Source organism: Euprymna scolopes, chromosome 7, assembly GCF_053919585.1.
Source record: "Euprymna scolopes isolate OS-2025 chromosome 7, ASM5391958v1, whole genome shotgun sequence".
NCBI lineage: Eukaryota > Metazoa > Mollusca > Cephalopoda > Sepiida > Sepiolidae > Euprymna > Euprymna scolopes.
In genome coordinates, this window is record NC_136488.1 from 83071889 (window position 1) to 83095029 (window position 23141).

A 23141-nucleotide genomic window follows, 5' to 3' on the forward strand; every position below is an offset into this window, starting at 1 on the left:
AAATACCCCGGATATCTTAGCACTAAGTGAGATTAACCTACACTCCTCCATCCCCTCTAACCACTTTAACATGCCTGGATATCTCCCACTCTGCTGTAAGGACTCTGACAGACACATGCACGGACTTGGAGTTTACATTCGTAATATCCTCCCCCTGACTAGAGAAAAAAAACTAGAAACAGATGATCAAGCCTTTATGTGTTTTAGACTAAACATGCAACACAATATTAGCTACTTTTATTTTCTCTACCGCTCTCCCTCGACTCAGGACTGCACCATAATAAACAAAGTCTCTGACAGCATAGATGCAGCACTGTCCTTCGACACTAGAACACAAATACATGTATTTGGTGACTTTAATGTCCACCACAAAAACTGGCTTGGATTCTCTACTTACACAGATGCAGCGGGCAGCACAACTCATAGCTTCACTATATCTCACTCCCTATCACAAATTGTTACGTTTCCACCCGTTTCCCTTACCAGGAAGAACAACACACATCACTTCTAGATCTGTTTTTGACCACAGTTCCCGATGACTGCATAACGAAGGCCCACAGCCCACTCGGGAATGCTGATCATGCAGTGATAATGGTTGAAATCGCCCTAAACTCTAGAGCCAAAACTGAACAGCCAGTGCTCAAAACAATGAGATATTATAAAAAGTGTAGCAGAAGCAGCAATAACTAAAATGAGGGGAAAAAGAGTTTACCTCGGGTATGTCTGTTGTGTCACCAGTTGGGGGGAAAAAGAGAATTCCAAGATGGCGTCCGGGGGTTTTTATTAGCATTTACCCCATGCAACTCTCGGAAAATCACGTTTCTGTCTCATGTGATTATGCAAATGGATAATTCCCGGCCACTATAAAAGCAGGAGGCTAGAGACGAGTCGGCAGTGTCCTGCAAACTGTGTGTGTGGGTGTTTCTGGCGATTGGAGTGTGTCTTCTTTTACCATGGTTATCACGGACAGGAATTCCCTCTCTTCTGGAGGTGGGCGATATTGACTATTTTGAAGTTGTACTGTTGCTGACAGAACATTTATTTATTTATTTATTTTTTTTGCCTACTACATTTTTGTTTTAAGCTATTTCGGCCCGAATATGGCGAAGGTGCGGATAAGCAGTGATATTATCAAGCCGTTCTCTGGCGAGGGAGACGTTGTAGCGTGGCTGAAAAAAGTGAGACTTGTCGCACAACTTCAGCAGGTGGATGACGTAGCGAGTCTGCTACCTTTATACCTGGAAGGCGATGCGCTGGCCCTCTACATGGGAATGGAGGAGGACGATCAAAAGAAAATAGACCAGATTGAGGCTCGATTAAAGGAGGCATTTACTGATGACGCGTTTGCAGCATATAGAAAAATAACTATGGTTAGATGGGCTGGTGAACGTGTGGATGTGTACGCCAACAAAATCAGGCAGTTGGTTGGATTGGCCGGATTCACAGGAGAAAGCTCAGAGAGACTCACAAAATTAATTTTTGTCACTGGATTCCCTGACACCATCTCAATTGCTCTTCAACAGGTGCCGAACATCAAAGCCCTGACCATGGGGGAGCTAATGTCGAGAGCGAGAATTTTGACGACGACTGGCGAACAAAATCAGGATGTGGTTGCGGCCACACGCTCACCCAACAACAGGGCCCAGAATAATCCTGTTAACGTGACCTGTTTCAAATGCAATGTTAAAGGCCACCTTGCAAGGGACTGTCGAAAACGTGGAACACTGTGTTACCGTTGCGGTGAGAGTGGACACTGGGCTCGGAACTGCTCGGGAAACGAGCAAGGGGAGGACGCATAAGCGCCAGTCTCCTTCCCAACCAAGATGTGAACACGACGCTCCCGGTGATAAGCATCCATGTTGACGGGACGCGATGTTTGGCGCTTATTGATACAGGATGCTCCAGGACAATTTTACATGCAGACCGGTGCCGGTCTTGGAGAAAAACAAACGTAAATGTCAACACAATTGGTGGAATGTCCCATGCGTGCTGCGGTGTTGGAACGGTCTCTGTATCCACTGATGAAGGTGTGTCTGCCAGAGTCGATGTGTTGGTGGTGCATGGCAAGCCACTGGGATTTGACTTGCTTCTAGGGATCGACGCCATAAAAGCTCTAGGAGGTGTCGTTGTCAAGCCTACAGGATCAGTGCGGCTGGGCGCCAGGAAAAGTATTAAATGCGCAGCCATTTCTATCGATGAACCAGATTTCACTGCTACCTTTGACCATCAAAACCGAACGTGGACCGCATCGTGGAAATGGTCTGTGGACCACCCCCCTGAAAGGCTGCATAATCGAGTGTCAGAGTACCCAGTGCCAGCAGAAATTCGTGAAGAATACACGCAGGAGCTCCACACCTGGATAGATAATGGTTGGCTCGTGCCATACCCAGAGGATAAATTGGGACCCCCCAAAGGTCTAATTCCCCTGATGGCTGTGATACAGCAGAACAAAGCCAAAGTGCGCCTGGTAATGGACTACCGGGAGCTAAATCATTACGTAGACGCATTTACGGCCAACGCAGATGTTTGTGCGGCTAAGCTGCGTGAGTGGAGACAAAAAGGTGCTAACGTGTCTCTACTGGACCTCAGAAGAGCATACCTACAAGTCCGGGTCCATGAGACACTGTGGAAATCGATGGGAAAAAATACTGTCTGACCCGTCTGGGGTTTGGTTTGAATGTGGCTCCCTTGATAATGAGAGCAATTGTCAGCGAAGTACTATCTCGGGAAGAAGTTATAAGCCGCGCAGCATCTGCTTACATTGATGACATTTTTGTCAATGAAGACGTGGTGCCCGCGACCCGTGTGAGAGAACACCTCGCGCAGTTCGGGTTGGAGTGCAAGAACCCGGAGCAGTTGAAGGACGGTGCACGGGTGCTGGGATTGGCAGTCAGGATGGAACGCAATGAACTGCGGTGGAAGCGAGGAAATGCAATTCCGGAGGCTCCCAGTATTGTTACGCGACGAACAATCTTTTCCCTGTGTGGTCGACTTGTCGGGCACTTTCCGGTGTGCGGTTGGCTTCGTGTGGCTTGCGGAATACTCAGAAAGAGAGTAAGTTCGGTAACGAAGGGCTGGGATGATGAAGCAAGGGACGCTGTACTACATCGTATGATGTTCGAAACCTTAAAATCTGCACAGCAGAACGATCCGGCACAGGGAAATTGGTGTGTGGACGGCGAAGAGCTGAATGTATGGGTCGATGCTAGCTCCCTAGCAATTGGGGCAGCCTTGGAGATGTGTGAAACTGTGCTGGAAGATGCATGTTGGCTGCGACCTGAAGATGACTCTCAACATATCAACTTGGCTGAACTGGATGCCGTATTGAAAGGCATCAATTTGGCTCTCCAGTGGCAGAGCAAGGTGCTACACATAAAGACAGATTCTGTTTGCGTATACCATTGGGTCTCGGACACGCTAACTGGAAAGGCGCGAGTACGCACCAAAGCAGCAAGCGAGATGCTTATTAGGAGGCGATTAAGCACTCTTAAGGAGCTCGTGAAAGAGTACGGGCTGACAGTGGATGTGACGCTGGTTCCATCAGCACGAAACATTGCTGACCGACTGACACGAGTGCCACAGCGGTGGTTTGAGGCAATAAAAAAGAAAAACGGTCTTGACCCAGTGATAGGCGCGGTCCACACAGACGAACTGGATGAGAGTCAAATCATGGCTATTCACAAAGATAGTGGACATCCGGGGGTGCGACGCACTACCTACTTTGTCAGGAGAAGATGTCCAACCACGACAAAAGCAACTGTCAGAACGGTCATACAGAAATGCGAGGAATGTCAGTCCATTGACCCAGCGCCAGTCAGGTGGGAAAAGGGAAAGCTGGAAGTTAACGAGAATTGGCAGAGAATTGGAATGGATATCACGCATTATGGCACCTTCCATTTTTTAACTTTAACAGACTGTGGTCCATCGCGTTTCTCCATTTGGAGGAAATTGGCAAGGCAGGACTCGGCAAGCGTGATTCATCAGTTGGAGGCAGTGTTCCTCGAGCGTGGCGCGCCGCATGAACTCCTGTTAGACAATGACACAGCTTTCTGCAGCAATATGTTCCAAGCATTTGCATGTAAATGGGGAGTTCACTTGCGATTCCGTTGTGCATACGCTCCAGCCGGGAATGGCATAGCGGAGCGATGTCATCGTACAGTGAAACGAATAGCGGCTAGAATGTGTTGTCCCATACAGGAGGCTGTCTACTGGTATAACATCACACCAAGAGACGACACATCTCCCTCCACTGCGCCTGCCAACAGGATTTATCAATACGAAGTTCGAGTAAAGGAGACCAATCTCGCAACTGCGTCCCCAGGTCCCAAGAACAGCTTTTACCAGGTTGGAGATCGCGTATGGGTCAGAAGACTGCAAAATCGATGTACCACGAGGTTCGGCAAGGGTGAGGTGACCAAGGTGATCAGCCCTCAGTCGATTTTGGTGGACGGTGTGCCTCGTCACGTGAAGGATTTGCGCCCTCGCCATTATGTTGTTACATCGGAGGAAGAGGGAGACTCAGACAGTATGATGTCTTCTGAAAAGACAGAGAGTATGATGCAGGACGACGAAGAGGGTTTTGAGCCATATAATGTACATACTGAAGAAGCGGAGGAGGGACCACCCGTCTTGCCTCTACGAAGGAGTACCCGACAGAAACGAATACTGCCCCCCTGCCCTGATTGTGAAACACCGCCTATGGAGCAGACTGGTGGCAATAATGGCGATGAGGAGGATGGCAGGGAGGAAGTGCTGCCTCCGGTTCTTCGGAGAAGTACCAGACAGAGACGACTGCCCCCCTGCCCCATTTGTGATCATGAGATCAGGGGGGAGTGTAGCAGAAGCAGCAATAACTAAAATGAGGGGAAAAAGAGCTTACCTCGGGTATGTCTGTTGTGTCACCAGTTGGGGGGAAAAAGAGAATTCCAAGATGGCGTCCGGGGGTTTTTATTAGCATTTACCCCATGCAACTCTCGGAAAATCACGTTTCTGTCTCATGTGATTATGCAAATGGATAATTCCCGGCCACTATAAAAGCAGGAGGCTAGAGACGAGTCGGCAGTGTCCTGCAAAATGTGTGTGTGGGTGTTTCTGGCGATTGGAGTGTGTCTTCTTTTACCACGGTTATCACGGACAGGAATTCCCTCTCTTCTGGAGGTGGGCGATATTGACTATTTTGAAGTTGTACTGTTGCTGACAGAACATTTATTTATTTATTTTTTTTTTTTTTGCCTACTACATTTTTGTTTCAAAAAGGCTGACTGGGAAGCCATCAGGAAACTAATCAGAGATGCCCCATGGAGAAATATTTTCTCTCTCCCTGCTGAACAATGTGCAAACGAGACCACTGACTGGTTCAAAACTGCAATCGAAGCGCATGTTCCCATGCGGAAATTTTATAGTAAGCCCCACTCTCCCCAATGGTTTACGTCGACTTGCGCAACTGCCATTGCTCAAAAGCAGCATGCATACCGTAGGTTTAACCGACATAAGTCCAGTTCAAACAGACTGAAGTATATAGAAGCTAGAAATAATGTTAAGAAAGAAATAGCGACAGCTAAGAGAGAATTTACGGAAACCACTAAAAAGCGCATCGAAGCATAAAATCTAGGAACTCGAGACTTCTGGAAAATCTACAACAGTGTAGTAAATAATGGGCAATCAACAATTCCCCCACTAACCAACAACCACGAGGTTGTCTCCTCAGCAACCAACAAGGCTAACATGCTTGCCAGTCGGTTTGCCTCAAACTCCACACTGGACCCTTCCAACCACCCCCCACCTGACTTTCCTATGCGGACAGATGCCACGCTAGACGATCTGAAAATCACCCCTGCTCAGGTGCATGCTATCATAAAAAACCTTGACACTTCAAAAGCATGTGAACCCGATCTAATCCCAGCTGTGCTATTAAAAAAGTGCTCAGTCGAAGTAGCTCCAGTTCTCTCCAAACTCTACAACAAATGCCTTAATGAAGCTTGCTTTCCGGGCTGTTGGAAAACTGCTTCTGTTGTACCAGTATTCAAGAATTCTGGCGAAAGGACTGACCCATCAAATTATCGCTCTATTAGCCTCCTCCCACTTTTTGCCAAAATATTTGAGACCTTAATAAACCATGCTCTAGTCCATCACCTTACAGATGCTAAACATCTGACTGACAAACAATATGGATTTAGACAAGCCCGTTCCACAGCTGACATCCTAACTGTAATCTCTGAACGTATATACCATTCACTGGACAAAGCGGGAGAGGTCAGAGAGCGGTAGCTCTAGATATATCTAAGGCTTTTGACAGGGTATGGCATGAGGGTCTCCTCAGGAAGATTAGATCATACGGTATCACTGGTAGAATACTTATCATAATTAAATCCTTCTTAGATAAGAGAAAAATCCAGGTTGTCCTCGATGGTTGTACATCTAAACAATATGATATGAATGCGGGGGTGCCCCAGGGTTCTATCCTTGGACCTCTATTGTTCCTGATATTCATAAATGACCTCCCCGACAAAATTGCCTCTGAGATGAGTATATATGCTGATGACACTACACTCTATGGCAGGCACGACAGGAAGACAAATGAACACATTTCTAAAGAAATGGCAGAAACACTAGAGGAAGACCTCCAATCTGTGGTGGAATGGGGACAAAAGTGGTTGGTCGCGTTCAATGCCGCCAAGACTAAACTAGTTTCATTCAATAATTACAAGAAACCCTCTCTACCACCTATAGCAATGGCCAACGACTCTTTATCTGAGAGTGCATCTTTCAAACTCCTTGGCCTAATGTTCACAGGAAACATGAGTTGGAACAATTACATTGAAGGCATTGCCAGGGCCGCTGCAAGAAAGGTAGGCTCTCTCTACCGTGCTAGACAACTACTAACACCCGAAAGTATCCTGTACCTCTATAAGGCCACCATTCGCCCATGTATGGAGTATTGCTGTCACATCTGGGCTGGTGCATTTGCTACTAGTCTCTCGCTCCTTGACAAGGTTCAAAAGAGAGTCGCAAACCTGATAGGCCCTAAACTGGCATCTAAGCTTCAGCCTCTGTCCCATCGACGAAACGTTGCATCCCTCTGCCTTTTCTACAAGTATTTTAGTGGTGAATGCTCTGACGAACTGTAATTACTTGTGCCCCCACGACGTGAGCACCATCGACAAACCCGACAGGCTGCTAAATCTCACCCCCACACTGTAGAGATCCTTAGATGTAAAAGATCTTTTTACTCCAATAGTTTCTTCCCCAGAACCGCTAGACTCTGGAATTCCATTCCAGGTCCCTGCTTCCCCAACAGTACTGACGTGCAGAAGTTCAAGTGTAACGTGAACCGACATCTTGCTGCTCAAATCCCTACATAGTACCCCAGTAGTTGTTGCCCCTGATAGTACCCCCTACACCAAAGCGGCAATTTGCCTTGTTTGGGGTGAAAATGTAATAAAAAAAATTAAAAAAAAAAAGCTTCTGGGTTTGACTTTTACTCCTGATCTGAAATGGAACACGTACATAAAGTCTGTTGCCACGGCTGGGAAGATGGTGGGATCCTTCTACCGCTCCAGAAGATATCTCACCACTGATACAATTCTCTATCTGTAAGTACATCCAAGGATGGAGTATTGCTGCCACATCTGGGCAGGAGCTGCAAAAAACAGCCTATCCAGCCTTGACTGAGTACAAAATAGACTTTGTGGCTTAGTGGGGATGCCCTTTTCTCTTACCTGCAGCCTCTCTCCCACAGGAGAGACATTGCGAGCCTGTCACTGTTTTATCGTTATTTCCATGGCAAGTGCTCGTCTGAGCTCCAATCTCTGGTCCCCCCTTGCCAATCTTTCACGATAAACACCCGTCTAGCTAAAACCACTGTCATTAATTTTCCCCACTCTTTATCTGTGCCTAAATCAAAGCGTAGAACTTTCTTAGAAATGCACGACTGTGGAACTCTTTTTCGTTTGCCTGTTTCCCACCTGAATACAACTTGGATGTCTTCAAGTCCAACATAAACAAATTCCTGATGAACAGCCCTCTTAAGTAAGACACTTTATCAAATCTTCAATACTAACGGTTACTATGATACTATCCCATTGATTACTGTACACGCAATAACCCTTATCCCTGAGTGGCTTCCGGGCCTTGATAAGTGGTGATCTCCATGTAAAAAAAAATTAACTTTGCAAGCGATCACGCGTTGTATTTAAATCCCAGTCAGGGGGAGATAATTTTGATGCTAGTTTTTTTTTTTAAGATATTGCTAGTGTTCCTAAGTGATAATCCATCTGGTATTGACTAGGCTCAACATTGTTTAACTTTGACAATCTAAGAAGAAATGGTGTTAGATCATGGCGTGATCATACCGCATATGAACATATTAAAACAAATGTCGTAATATAAATTAAAATGTAGATAATTTAGAGAACAAACTTACCGATAAACCATTTCATTATTTGCATTTTCATCTAACGCATAATCAAACCGGAAATGTTGATTTTCTACATATTTTGTTAAGTCGACCTTGGCTTTCAGTTCATGTACAATAACATGGTCCTTATCGGGAATGGTTATCACATCAGGTTCGCGTCGACTCAACTCTGCAATTCAAAACGTTTGCATGAATATAGAATTCAAACACAAACATTACAATGCATAAATCCATAAAATTAAAATTTCCATTTCAAAAAACACAAGCGTAAAAAGATTCTTACATGATCTAAAATCGACTCGTAAATAGACAAACTTATTCAGTTAAACTAAAGTTATTTAAAGCTTGATTTATCATTTGGTTGTTAGTCTATAACTCCTCGCCAAGGAAAAAAAAACAAAAGTAAAGAAAAATCTATATGATGTATGTACCCGTGCCGAAAAGAAGATATCGTAAAAAATCATGTAAATTGATCAAGTAATTTTATTTTTATAAATAAAATCATTTTTAAGCAATTAATAGGAATTCGTAGCCCTCTCACCATGATAAGAATGATTTTCTAAAAGAAGTTTTAATTATTTAGAATTATCTCCTTTGTCCTGCAAAATAGCGTCGGGAGATCACCATAAAATTTGATTTTCTTTTCTTTTCTTTTCTTTTAAAATAAAACCACTTGATTAATTTATGTGATTTTTGGAATACAATATTTTCTTTTCGTTTCAAGTATGTGAGAATTTTCAAATAAATAATTATCTTTTTTCAATCAGACGAAATGCAAAATCTGGTTAGAGTTCAATTTAGTTGTCATGGGCATGTATGTTAGTTTTTTAAAAAAAGATTTCGTATGATTGAAACAAAGGATAAACGTTTGTCTGAAAATTCTCAGCTTCAATGAAAAAAAAAAATTATAAAACATAGTCAAGGATTGTATTTTTTTCTTACTGTTTTTCATCTCAAACAAGGCATATTGCCACTTAAAACGTAAAGGGCTACTACTTGAGATCATGTCTAACTGAGGACTGTGGAGAGGTGAGCAGCGAGATATTTGTTCACATTACATTTAAACTTCTGTAGTTTAGTACAATCAGGGAAGAAGGAAACAGGGAGGAAATTCCAAAATCTAGCAATCTGAGGAAAGAAATTCTTCAAGAAAGAATACTTCCAGCATCAAGGGACCTCAGCAATGAAGGGGTTGGATTTTGCTGCTTGTCCAGTTGGTCGGGGAGATATGTACACCGGAACAGGAATTACATCTTCAGGCCTTTCTTTAGTTTTTCAGCTTCGGCTCTAAGGTTGTCCACTTTTTGACAAAAATCGCTAAAGGGTGAGTCCCAGTGTTCAAATTTTTTAATCCAGTCTGTACCAAAAAGGTTATTAGTGTTTTTTAATACAAACATCTTCAGATTCAGTGTTTTTCCCTTCAACATTACGTTAGTGGTAACCTCACCTTCAAATCTTATTCTTTCTCCAATTATTGAACGAGCAACTTTATTGGTTTTCTTCATTTTCGGTTTTCTGATTTTGCACCAAGTATGGTGGTTTATGATGGAAAAATTCGAATCACTGTCAGGTTGAAGTCTAAACTTCTTGTCCCCAATTTTTACCATCACGTACTTCTGCAAATTTTCATCCTCCACTTAAGTCCTCATTGTAGCACCTACATGTAGCACCTACAAGGTCCTTTTGCTCTGCAATGTGAGGCTTTGTGTCCGTTGTGTCTGCACTGATTACATTTCCAGGACGGGTATGGACAATCCTTCTGCCAATGGAGTTATTCACGTCATTGGCATGAGTAACAGGGTAACTCAGGCTTCTTTTGGGATTTTTCTAGAGGGTCATGTTTGGCTTTCACTTGACTATTTTTCTAGAGGGTCATGTTTGGCTTTCACTTGACTATTTTTCTAGAGGGTCATGTTTGGCTTTCACTTGACTATTTTTCTAGAGGGTCATGTTTGGCTTTCATTTGACTGTTTGGAGACTAAGAGTTTTTGTTAATTCGTACCTTTCTAATGTGTGCTACAGCTGTCTCTTCTATATTTTTGGAGTCTTGCTTCTCTGAGATAATTCTTTGGCATTCCTCAGCCAACTGTTGAAGGGTTATATTTGGTTCCTTTTCCAATCTGTTTAGCGTCTGAGTTCAGCATCCTTAGTCAACACTAAGCCTTGAATAAAAATCAGGGCTTTAAAGTTGCCGGTCATCAATGAGGATAGTTCGAAATCATCACAGTGTCTATTTACGACTGAAGCAAGTGTGGTGTAACCTTGGTCTTCTTTGCAAGTCAGGTAGATGCATCTCCATCTTTCATGAAATAAGCTGATTTTTGGACAAAGATTACACTGCCTCATCGAAAGACAATTCGCTTGTCAGTTTAGGGATGATGTAGTCTACAAACTTATTATGTTCCGTAGTATCTAATTTTTGTAATAACGAACAAACCTTTATCTGCTCGTTCCATGACTTACAATCAATCCTGAATACATCACCAAATCTGAGAAAATGGCCTTCAAAAGTCCACTCCTTTTCAAGATGATAATGAAATGTTTCTAATGCTGAGCAAATTGTGGTTTGGGAAAAAATATTTTGATCTCACTCGTTGTCGTCTTTTTTCGCTACTACTTTAGTTAGTTCCAATTTTTTCTTTGCCTGTGTCTACATTTCCAGTATTTTTTCCGCTGAATTGCCTTCTTTCCTTTTCTTTCTTTTCTTTCCGCTTCTTTTTCTCTTCTTTCTTCTTCTCTTTCTGCTTCTCGTTCTCTTTTTCCTTCTTCTCTTTCTCTTTCTCTCCTTTCTTTTTCTCTTTGTTTCTGTAATTCCAAAGTCTGAGTTTACTGTGAATTTATCATTTCAACTAGTTGCCTAGAAATCTCTTCCATTTTGTAAAATAAATAAACTCACAAGACAAATCTGAGTCTAAGAAATGAGAAACAGAAAAACCGCGACTTTATGGAGAAGATATGCCACATTAATATTCACAAAAAATAAAAAAGTCACATACATGTGGCTTTAATAAAAAAAAATGTTCAATTTTTCGTAGAGAACAAAAGACAATTGAGAATTTATTTTAACTCTCTCTTGAGAAAAAAATACAATGAGTTTTGAGTCTAGAAGAATTTGGAATAATAAAACGAACTGAAATTTCTTTTCATAGCAAAAATCCAGTTGAGTATTTACGTTGTTGTCCTGAATTCTCGTAATGGAGTTTCGATCCTTCATACATTTGATATACTTTTTTTTCTTTTTCTTGTTGTTTTACCGAGAAAACAAAAATCATGCAGACCATTGACAGAGAAATTTTTAGGTTCTAGCAATAAAAATTTTTTTTTTCAAATATATACTGTAAAACGAAAATGGTTTCTTACAAAGAGGAAAAACTAAGATATTTGCACAAGCAAAAATAAGTCAGCCCTCAAGAAAACACTAGTTTCTTTTTTTTTTTTTTTTTCGTTTGTGTGTTTAAAACACAAAAAATGTTCACTTTCAACAAACAGTCCAAAAATAAAGGCTTTTGGATAAAGAAAAAAAATTCTAGGGCAATAAAAATGTCTTATTTCAAATTTGAAAAATGTGCATGACTTGCACAAACCAAAAGTTGGAAATGAGTTAGGTCAATTCTTTAGCAATAAACAGCTTTGTAGATTTTTTCTACTCACAACTTTTTGAAAAATAAACTTTTCCAAAGTGAGGTGATTTTTCGTCATTGAAAAAACTTTGTGGAGCCAATCATTACTTTTTTTCAAAGAAGGTAGAAAAATACGAATTTGTTGAACAGAAGTTGGTTGTTTATCTAAAGGAGATCCTTGTGGGCCCTTTTTTGAATCCATATGTCGCCAATGTTGTGGTCCTGTTTAGGAGGTCACAATATTAAGGTGAAAGAGTCCTGGTGTTCACTGCGACCGGTTAAACTACATGTGTGCTCTCAGTATTTATTTGTTTTCCCATAAAAACAAAATATGCACAAGGTCGGTTTTAATATGGGAGAAAAGCAGCTCCTCCAAAAGGGAGCACTCTGGCAGTGTGCAAACATAAAATTGTCTTATTTTAATTGGAATTCATTATTGAGATGAGTATTATTTATGTTAATTTTTTTTATTTTATTGCGGACTATTATTCTCATCTTTATTGGTTGTTGTTTCACAGGGCCCGTGCCGCAGTTAATAGAGATGTTGAATCTCTACGGTTCCAGATGAGCCTTGTCTAAAGATAGCGATTTCAATCCTACCCAAAAGCCGGCCAAAGGCATACTTGGCCAAAACGTGGTGAGACGACAACAACTACGGATGGCAGTGATTGCTGAGAATGCAGTTAAGAGATTCGAAGTTCCTATCCATCGTGGTTACCACCTGATGAAGGCCAGAGGATTAGTTGGCCGAAACGTCATGAAACAACAACGAATTAAGATGAGAATAATAGGCCGCAATAAAATAAATTAGCAAAATTGTCTTAGTATAGAAAGTTTTCCCCTCCATTGACTAAGAACAATTTAACTTGGGTGCAGCGTCAGAACAGACATCACACACCAGCCACCAAGCTGACTGAGAGGAGAACTACGCGTGTACTCTCTGCTCAAAGGCAGAAATATCTGGCTTACATCGAGACAATGGTGTTGTAGGGGACTTGGTCGACATTCACTGATGCCTGGTGTTACAGTGGTAATGTGAGCATAGGTAAATGTTTTCCAAGTTGACATTCAAGTTTACCAAGTCGACATTCCCAAATATTTCCCAAATTTCCAAATGTTTCCCAAATGTTTCCCAAATTCCAAATGTTTCCAAAATTCCCAAATGTTTCGCAAGTTGACATTCAAGTTTACCAAGTCGACATTCCCAAATATTTCCCAAATTTCCAAATGTTTCCCAAATTCCAAATGTTTCCCAAATTCCCAAATGTTTCCCAAGTTGACATTCAAGTTTACCAAGTCGACATTCACCGATGCCTGTTATCAAAGTCGTGATGTGAGCATAGGTAAATGTTTCCCCACCTCTAACAAAAAATAAAAAAAAAAGGTTGTCAGAAACAGAATTAAGGCAAAGGCGATTTTAAAAGTTCAATATATGACTTTTATCTAACAATAGAAAGAAATAATGAATCATGTTTTTTGTTGACATTTTTATATGTGCGTGTGCTGATCCATTACACGAGCCAAGAAGGTGATAATGAATAAATCATTCAAAGTTTGAGTATGTAAAAATGTTCTGGAAAGGAATATTTTGGCACAAAGTTAATGTTCATATATATATATATATATATATATATATATATATATATATATATATATATATATACAAGCTTAGGTATTTCTGACGATGTCAAAACATCGTTAATTCACTGCTCGCACAGCAGCCGCCGATTAGCGTAATGGTTAGAAGCCTTGACTCTCATAAGGGCGGTCGAATCTCGATCCTGGCTTGAGGTAGTTGCCTGTCTAGCCGCACTGATGAGCTGTGATACAGCGAAACAGTACTGTATGTGGATCACCTATATATATATATATATATATATATATATATATATATATATATATCCTTAATGAAAAGCAAGAGAGAGAAATCTTTCTCTGACTGAGGCAAAATGAAGCAAGAAGGAAAAATATTAATTCTCACTGATCTGGTACTTCCATGTGGAGAATTTAGATGAGTGATGCGCGCGAAACTATGTTGCTTGTTTTATGTCGGACCGTGACAGAGTCTATCTGGTTGTCATGCTGGCTGGCTTTAACTGCGACTGACTGTTTTGTGCCTTTTTATAGGTTTCAAACCGGCTCTCAGCGGAGACTGTTAGGGAAATATTTTTGAAATTCACTTTCTTCATAATCCAATTGGATGAAAAAAAACAACATCTTTGTCACGTGAGGTGGTTTCAGATACGTCGGTGAAACAATGCGTGGGTGTAGACAACAGATGTACGCGCAACTGAGACGTTCTTTATACCGACGTTATATGTTTCTTGCGTGTTGCTACAGTGTTTTTGCATTGAAATGCCGCTGCAGCCGTCATTAGTGTGATAACAACCAAATCTGATCTTGACGAAGTTAATGAATGTTAACAGTATTGCTTGGCATTGAGTACATTCGAAAGGTCAAAATCCAAACTCAATAACACTAATGACGAGCTTAATATAATATAAATAGCAATCCTTTTTCTTTTTTCTCTTTGTCTCTTTCTTTTTTTATGTATTATTTTTCTCTCTTTCTTTTTTGTTGAAGAGTTTTGCCCCCTCTCTTTTGTTTTTGTCACCGTGAGGGAGAATTCAGCAGTTGGTATATTTTTCTTCCTCTGAAAATAGTGGCGTGTGAACCAGCTTAAATTAAATTGTTTATTCGGAATTGTCGGAATTTTATCTTGCTTCCAGATAAATTCGACGCTAAAGTAACTAACCTAAAAAAAAAAAAAAAATGACAGCATACAATAAAAGGGGGGGGGGTAAAGAATAAAATATAAAGGTCTTGCTTTGAAACGAAGAAGAGATTTTATTCACAATAAATTTAATTGCAAATTTTTCCCTTTGCGGGCATTAAACTTATGAAACGCCAAGGTAACATATAATGAAAAAAATAACACTGGTTCTTATAATGAAGATGTCGTATCCATGAACGAATACAATAAGATTCAAAATAGTATTTCCTAATCACACTCGCATATGAAATAAATTTTAGGAGCGTACTCACAAATTGAAAACCAGTCAGGCACGTGCCTTTTTCTTTTTTTTTTCTCGTTCAAAGTTCTTTTAGAATTTTCTCTCCCTCCATGTTTGCGTGCAAACTGTAGACACGCAGATGGATTTCCAAAGCAAGACTTGTCCGAGGTTTTCTTTACTGGGTTTTCTTCTTTGTAGAAGGTTCCAAAATTCCTTGTCACATAAAATAAGGTATTTTCTTTAAAATAATTTCACTCCTTCTAAAGTACATGCAAAACTGTAGTCACGTAGATAGTTTTCAGAAGTATGTCTCGTCACATATCCGGGTATTCTTGCTGGGTTTTTTTCTTTGAAGGAGGCTCGTCAAAATTCCATTTTCAGCACCGGGCAATGAAACAAACGTCCAATCTCCACGTCGGCGGAATTTCAAAAGAGAGCAAATCTGACGCTGGGCTCGTGACGTCATCATGGAACTAGCATTTCTCTTTTCTCCAAATTAAAGGGAGTTTCGTACAAACCCAAAATATACGAAACTAAAAATCATAAAAGATACGAAATACAGAAAATCATATATAAGAACCAGATAAAAAATAATAAATGTAAACAGGGGGGATGCACCATTATTGATACAAAAAAATTCCAACAGAATGTAGTATAAATGATGTTTTTCGGAATGCAGTACAAATATATTTCATTACTAGCAAAGATATCCACGCTTTATGCAGGACTGTGACTATCATTTACCCACCACCCAAGAGCCATACCAGTACAATAACAGCACTTCCAGAGACGTCCTCATGATGCAAACACATCAAGTTACACTCCTCAAGGAATGATAGTACCACATGTGGTCCTGTGACCACAATAGTATCATACAACAATACACATCTGAAGAAGGTCAGTTACATCAGCTAAAACACTGTGAAAATAACACTCAGGATGAGAATAAGTTTAAATAATCTAAAATAACTGGAACACTAGAACAAAACAAACAATTGTTACATAATCGCCATAGTCGATTATTCAAAATGCCTTTGTCCAGTCTATATAATGTTTATATGTACATTTGTTGCTGCACAAGTATATACACACACTGACAGCGAAGTAAAAATCACAACACCGTTGATCTACAAAAATTTATTATTGTTTTTATTTTACTTGGACAATCAGCTTTTCTGTGACAAATTATTATTCTTGCTTTGAAGTTTATTAAAAGGTGTGAGGGATGTGTAGTTAGACGGTTGGATGGTGAAGAAATAATAACACGTGCTGCAACTCTCTCTTCCTCTCTTTCTCTCTCTCTCTCTCTCTCTCTCTCTCTCTCTTTCTCTGATTGACTCTTTCCCTGTGACGATTTTATTTATAATCACATTCTTTCCCATTAGAATTTCTAATATTTCCTTTGTCTATTGTTTCAACCGTTTGACCGATATCTTCTCAAATATTTCTGGGTTGAATTATGCATTCCATTAGAAAATGGTGGAAATCCTGAATTCTTAACATTTTAATCCATTTGTGTGTGTGTGTGTGTGTGTGTGTGTGTGTGTGTGTGTGTGTGTGTGTGTGCGCAACCCATTGAATGTTTTTCTTCCCGGCGTTGCCTGCCAATATCTAACACACACAAACGAACAATTCTCCAATGTGAAATTTGAATCCACAATGGCATAAACTGGAACTGGAGACGAAGGCTTATCCACAAGATAACCGATCTAACGAAATTATTTTGCCTGCTTAACCCACTTATATGAGTTAGTTAGAGAAAGGTTGGGTTTTTTTTACCTCTCTACATAGATTTTAAATAATAATTAATTAAAATAGTCACTAAGCAGTAAGATATATGATTTGAATGATATTGATAGTAACATACCTTTTTTATTCAGTGGCCTCTTTCGAACACAAACACAGATTTGATGATCTTCTATAGCATCTGATTCAGTGAGAGGACGGTAATCCAGACTAGTTCGGAAGTCCCTACAGAAGGAGAAAAAAAAAAAAAAGAAAGAAAACACTTTTAAAACTAATGAAAATTGACACATCATATTGTCGTTTAAAATAATCAAAATATTGTAAGTAATATTGTTTCACGTATTCTCTTATTTTTTAATCTACCTCCTCCTCCTCCTCCTAACCGTTACCAATCTTCTTCCTTCAATAAAAGTAAAAATAAAAATAAAAATAAAACAATCTCCTCACTCAAAAGAACTGCATGTATAGGATTCCATGTAAATGTGAAAAAATATACAAAGATGAGACCTGTCCTCCACTTAAATTAAGGTTAGAAGAACACTGAAAAGCCGTAATACGTGGAGATGTTGAAAAAAATAGGTATTGCTGATCACATATGGAGGGAAAAGGGAAACCATCTACTATTATGGAATGAAGTAAAATTTATAAATAGAGAATAACGGTGGAGAGTAAGATGACTCAAAGAAGCAGTGCATATATTGGGTGACAATGACCTACTAAGCAAACCTAGTACAGTCTCAGAAGACAAAGAATACCTCCTGCGTGTGTAAGTGTGAGACAAGGGTTGTCCATTCCCCGACCACACCTCTCCTGAATCGGCACTGTTTGAGCCCAGTTGCAAGGAGAAGTTCAGGACGAGTGGAAAGAATGCCAAGACATGTGGAGAGCACATACAGTACCTGGAAGTCTCAAAAGGTCACGCATTTAGTACTGAGCAGGTTCAACATTGCTTAACTTTGGTGATCCAGCGGGAACCGGTGGGTCAACACGATTATGCTGTATATACCTAGTATAGAATTTAACAAGCTGCGTATGTTGTTGTTGTGCTGCATGTGAGATGATGCCACAAAAAAAAAGTGAAGAAATGATGAATGTGAGAAATGTGAATTAGTTAACGTTGCCTTCACATTTTTGCTAAGTTTCAAAAAAATCTAATGGATGGGGTGCAAAAGTTATGGAGTAAAAAGTGTCATTTTTGCAATTTTGGGGCATTTGTGATCCCTTTTGAGCTCCTGGGAATGCTGAATCCCAGTGAAAAATGGACAAACGGTGCAGTTTCATGCCTTAAGACATGTATATTTGAATTCAGCGCCATGGAAAACTACTATATAGACATACATATCAAGTTCTTGAGTAATATGAAAAAAGAGCTCCAAAAAGGCATGTCTTTTTAGTCCTAAAAGTCCCAGAGGGATGCGAACCAGAATTTTGCCAGGGTCACTCATACTGAATTTATATTAAGAACAATTTGGCCAAGTTTCAGAAAAAGTAATGGATGTATCAAACACTATGGGGCAAAAAGTGTAATTTTGGGCCATTTTAGGGCATTTTTGATCTCTTTTGAACCCCTGGAGAGGCTGAATCCCAGTGTAAATGAATAACGGTGCAATTTTAGGCCTTAACACATGTATATTTGACTTGACCACCGTGAAAAACCACTACATAGTCAGACATATCAAGTTTTTGTTGAGAAATATGAAAAAGGATCCACAAAAAGTGGCGTTTTTAGCACTAAAAGTCCTCAAGGGTGTGAACCAGCATTTTACCAGGGTCACCTATACTGAATTTATATTAAGAACAATGGGCTCCACATTTTGGCCAAATTTAAAAAAAAATCTAATGGATGAATCAAAAGTTATGGGGCAAAATGTGTCATTTTGGGTCATTTTGGGGCATTTTCTATCTCTTTTGAGCCGCTAGGGGTGCAACCGGAATTTTTGTAAGAAAATTTTTTTTTAATGTGCACATCTATTTAATGAAATACAATTTGTGACAAAATTTCAGGAAAAACTAATGGAGGTTACCTGGCAATAATCTGAACTAACGGACACACGGACGCCACTGAAAACAGATCCGTCTCTGATAAATCGAGGGACCAATACAATATGGAAACCATTAATTATAAATAATAGGTGACGTCACCATTATATATATAATACAAATTGAACATCTAAAAACAAGAATAGATTAAAGTCTACCAAAATTCATGTTAGGGCCATGGTGTAATGGATAAAGTAATAAACAAAATTCATTTCTGAGTGACACTCTTCTGGAGATTGAGGGTTCAATCTTTAGTAAAGAATACGACTGCAAATTACTTAAAACTTCTACTTGGTCATGGGTGACAGAACGAGAGCATTCTACCCCTGTAAAGATTTCTATTCAAAATTTGGAACACATTTCTGACTTCAACAAAAACATGCCTGAATTTGACAAGCTACACCTGATGAAGGTTGGAGGTTACATTGACCGAAAGTTGTTGAGAATAACAAGATGAGAACAGTAGTCCGATTAATCCCAATAATACATCGCTTTTTTCTTGGGTTTTATACCCTCTCTCCTCTTTCCTATAATTCGTCACTTCCCTAGCCAATTCTCTTTAAGTTAATCGATTCTTCATAAAAGAAAACTACTTTCGGCACTTTCTTCGATGCCATAAAGTAAATTTCAGTGTATGTTCTTTTCATTGATTTAAACCACATTATATAAACTACAGAAATATGTGATTAGGGGTTCTATATTTTTACTAGTATATCGCTATCCCTTCAAAAAGGTAATCCCTGGGAGGATGGTAACATGACCAGAGAATAGATACTATATTACCTCCCACTCCTTATAAAATAGAAGATAATACCTAGGAGGATGGTATCATGATGAACGAACATATATTACATTAATACCTCAAAGGAAGAGGTAATACCTGGGAGGGTGATATCACGAGACAATAGGACAGATACTACATTATTGCCTTCCCCAACTGAATAAAATTGAAAGATATTATACAATTAATAGAAGTAATAGTATAGTTTCGGATTTAGACAGAGAGATACCAAACCTATTCATAGTTTGATTTATAAAACTCATTACAGGGTGGAACGATAAATTTGTCACTCCAAAGAAAACAAAACTACAGCCTTATTTTAAAACTTTTATTGAAAAAATCAATTCCGGTAACTGGTCCTGGATATGACCTTAAACTATATCCAGTGGTGAGGCCCCAGCTTGCGGGCTTTGGAGAGTGTGGAGCCACCCTTTAATTGCCATTGCTCCCAGGTCCACTCTGACTCGGAGTGGTAGTACCTGTTAGGGTCCCAACTATGGGTTAAATAGAAACCGACTTGAAAACAACAAATATATTCTATTAAAAAATTTTTCTTCAAAATCTTTGGATTTGGCATTAAATAACCTGAAAAGGGTTGATATGCCGTAAAACAAAAACAACCAACCAATTCCGGTAACTTGATTATGTAGTAGAACTGACATCTATTTAATATAGCCGCCTCCAGCATCAATCACCACTTGAGAAAACCAAGAACTGGGAGCATGCCTTTTTCACAAGCGCCAGCGAGAGTTTTGTGAATACTCGCCGAATGGAGGCGATCAGGATGACTGTGGTGTTGTAGGAGGTCATGTTGGTGATGTTCTCGACATATGACCAAACGAAATAGTCCAGCAGGTTCAGGTCAGGAGAAAAGGGAGGCCAATGAGAGAAAGGTATAAAGTCATAGCACTTCTTCTGAAGCCAAGTTTGGGTCTCTTTGGACTTGTGATCTGGTGCAGAGTCCTACTGCCACACCAAGGTCTGCCAGCAGCCACCCGATTGCACCAGGGGACCACCACACTCTTCAGCACATCTAGATACATGGAAATGGAATCATGTAGTCTTTTTTGGGATGACAATTTTATTGTTCCACTTTGTATGTATGTGCGTGTGCGTATGTCTGTGCATGTACGTATGTGTGTGTGTGTGTCTCCATTTTTTTTCAAAGTGCATCTCCACTGAGACGCAAGGTTGCAGAGTGGCGTGAGGTAGGTTGCGTTTTTATGGAGCATTGTTTTACGGGTTTTTAGCTGATAAAAATAACTACTGAGGGTCCAAAAATAAACAAAATTGGTAGGCGTAAGTTGTCAAAATGTGTTATTTGTATGCATGCACAAATATATACATTTCTACATTAAAGACTGTTCATTTTTAACTATTTCGTATCCATCTGACGATAGCTCAAACAGTAACAACTAAGGCTGCAACGCTATATGTTTTGGTTTTGATTCTAGCTGATGACACCTATGACATTACTCTTCCGATCAAAACTAAATGACTCCAACAATCAGGCCATGATTGCAATATCTAGACTTGTTGCACGCAAGTTTAGGTACTTTTTAGAATTTTAGCATAGCAATGAAACGCTGTCCAATCAAATTAACCGTTTTGTATTGAATGTGCATGCATCATGCATGGGCTAGGCTATGTGTGGAAGAATACATCATAAGCCACAAGCAGAGATCACTACGAGCGGGGATACTAAGAACTTTAACATTTGGACAAGCAATGAAAACCAAGCACTACCGGATAAAGATAAACTGATTGCATGCTACAGATGCAAAGAAAATGAGGCTTATCGCATCTAAACACCAATTAGGTTGTGGACCTGAGCTGAATAAAACAGTGGAAATTAAACTGCAAAGAACTGTGGTGACGAAGCAGAAGATGAATATGTATCAACCATTCATCCAGAATGGGAAAAGGAAACAAATGCCAGTCACCTTGTTAAGAGACATGGGAACATCTCAATGTTTGCTGTTAAAGGAAATAATGTCATGAGGTGAGCTGAAAAAGCCACGTAAGCATGTGATGATAAAAGGAATTGATGGAAGAACTCTGAGGATACTCTTATGTCCAGTTAATCTAACAATGGACAGAACAAAAACAAAATTGAGATTGGAATATTCGAGGAACTGCCAATAGAAGGCATATTCCTGTTACTAAGAAACGATGCTAACATTGAATTGTCGCATCCGATGAAAAGACGCATGGAAAACAAGATGACAAAGGAAGTAGATCGAGGTAAAAAGATAAGGAAATATCCACTCCAGATGGCCAAATCAACAGCCAAGCTGAAGGATTACTCGACCGTCGAAGTAAAAAGCAATTTACAAAATAGGGCACAGGCTTCCATGAAGCGGAAACATAAGAAACAGTCAAGTGGCAGAGAAATTTGTGTGGTTGCCCATTTAAATTATAAAATAAATACGCCGAACAGTAGGTGAAAAAAACCATTTGTGTCACATCAACCAAACAAAAGGGTGAGGGAGAAATGTATTCTTTTCTTCCTTTTCATTTTCTTTCTGTGAAGGGTGAGGGTGAGAGTTAGAATTGCAGCATAGCAAAAATACACCGTCAAATCAAATTAACACTTCTGTATTGAATGCATAGACGGCATGCATGGGCTAGGCCACGTGCAGAAGACTGAAGAAATTACAAATCAATCTGAAGTCAACCTTGAGGATATGATCTTTGACCTGAACTGGCTGCTTGTAAAACAAAAAGGCGCTAAGCGAACATAGATTTTGCTTCATATAAAAATGAGTTTGCAAACCTGTGAAAAACAGTACAAAGTGACGAAAACGTTTCGCTTTGTAAGAACTAAAACGAAGAAGGGCTTTCGTTAAAAGTCATGTTGAAACCAGTCTTTATGCTGCATATGTGCAGACTATATACTAACCACCTGTTCTGTGCATTTTACAACTAGTCCAAATTAAATCTAGAGCATTTTAAATCGACTTAATGTTTAAGCTTCTAGTATTCCAATGCTCAAACCAAAAAGTAGTACAGAGAAATAGTTACAGAGAAGGTCACCGCTATAAAATAGTTCAAATTGTTCTGTAAAATGGAAGAATACAAAAACAATTATCAAAGTTGTCTCAAACCGCCTGTAAGTCGATTTCTCATGAATAAAACCACATTTAAAAGAAAAAATATTTCATTACTTCATCATGGACAAAAATTCCCAGTTCGGGTCCGATTTGTCGTATTCTGTATCATGCAATTCTCTGGCAGCTTGTTGAGAAGCTCTCCTTTCTTCGCGCCTTTGCTTTATCCTCTCCACTTCCTTTACACAACTGGATTTCCGTTGTCCTACAACAAATTAGAAAATAATTTCTCTTTTAATTTCTGAGCAAAATACTAAATGTCGGTTCTGGTATTCATCTAAATATAGTTGTTAGATAAACAATCTAATATATAAAGTCATCTTGTCGGATTTTCCATGTTGGACCTAAATAGCAATAGAAGTAACAAATCGATATTTGATTCTGGCTAACAATTCTTTTCTTTTTATCCTTGTG

General features: G+C 39.6%; 1 protein-coding gene across 4 annotated transcripts in view; it reads right to left on the reverse strand.

Moving 5' to 3' along the window:
* LOC145279807 (kinesin-like protein KIF2A) overlaps positions 1-23141 on the reverse strand; it is a 152362-nt gene that overhangs the window by 89482 nt on the left and 39739 nt on the right. For all 4 annotated transcript variants that reach the window (XM_080131159.1, XM_080131161.1, XM_080131158.1 and 1 more), the window contains 3 exons: positions 22785-22932; positions 16918-17021; positions 8423-8585 (listed from right to left, as the gene is read on the reverse strand). In XM_080131159.1, the coding sequence (XP_079987285.1) occupies positions 8423-8585; positions 16918-17021; positions 22785-22932 (415 nt within the window). The remainder of the gene's footprint in view (positions 1-8422; positions 8586-16917; positions 17022-22784; positions 22933-23141) is intronic.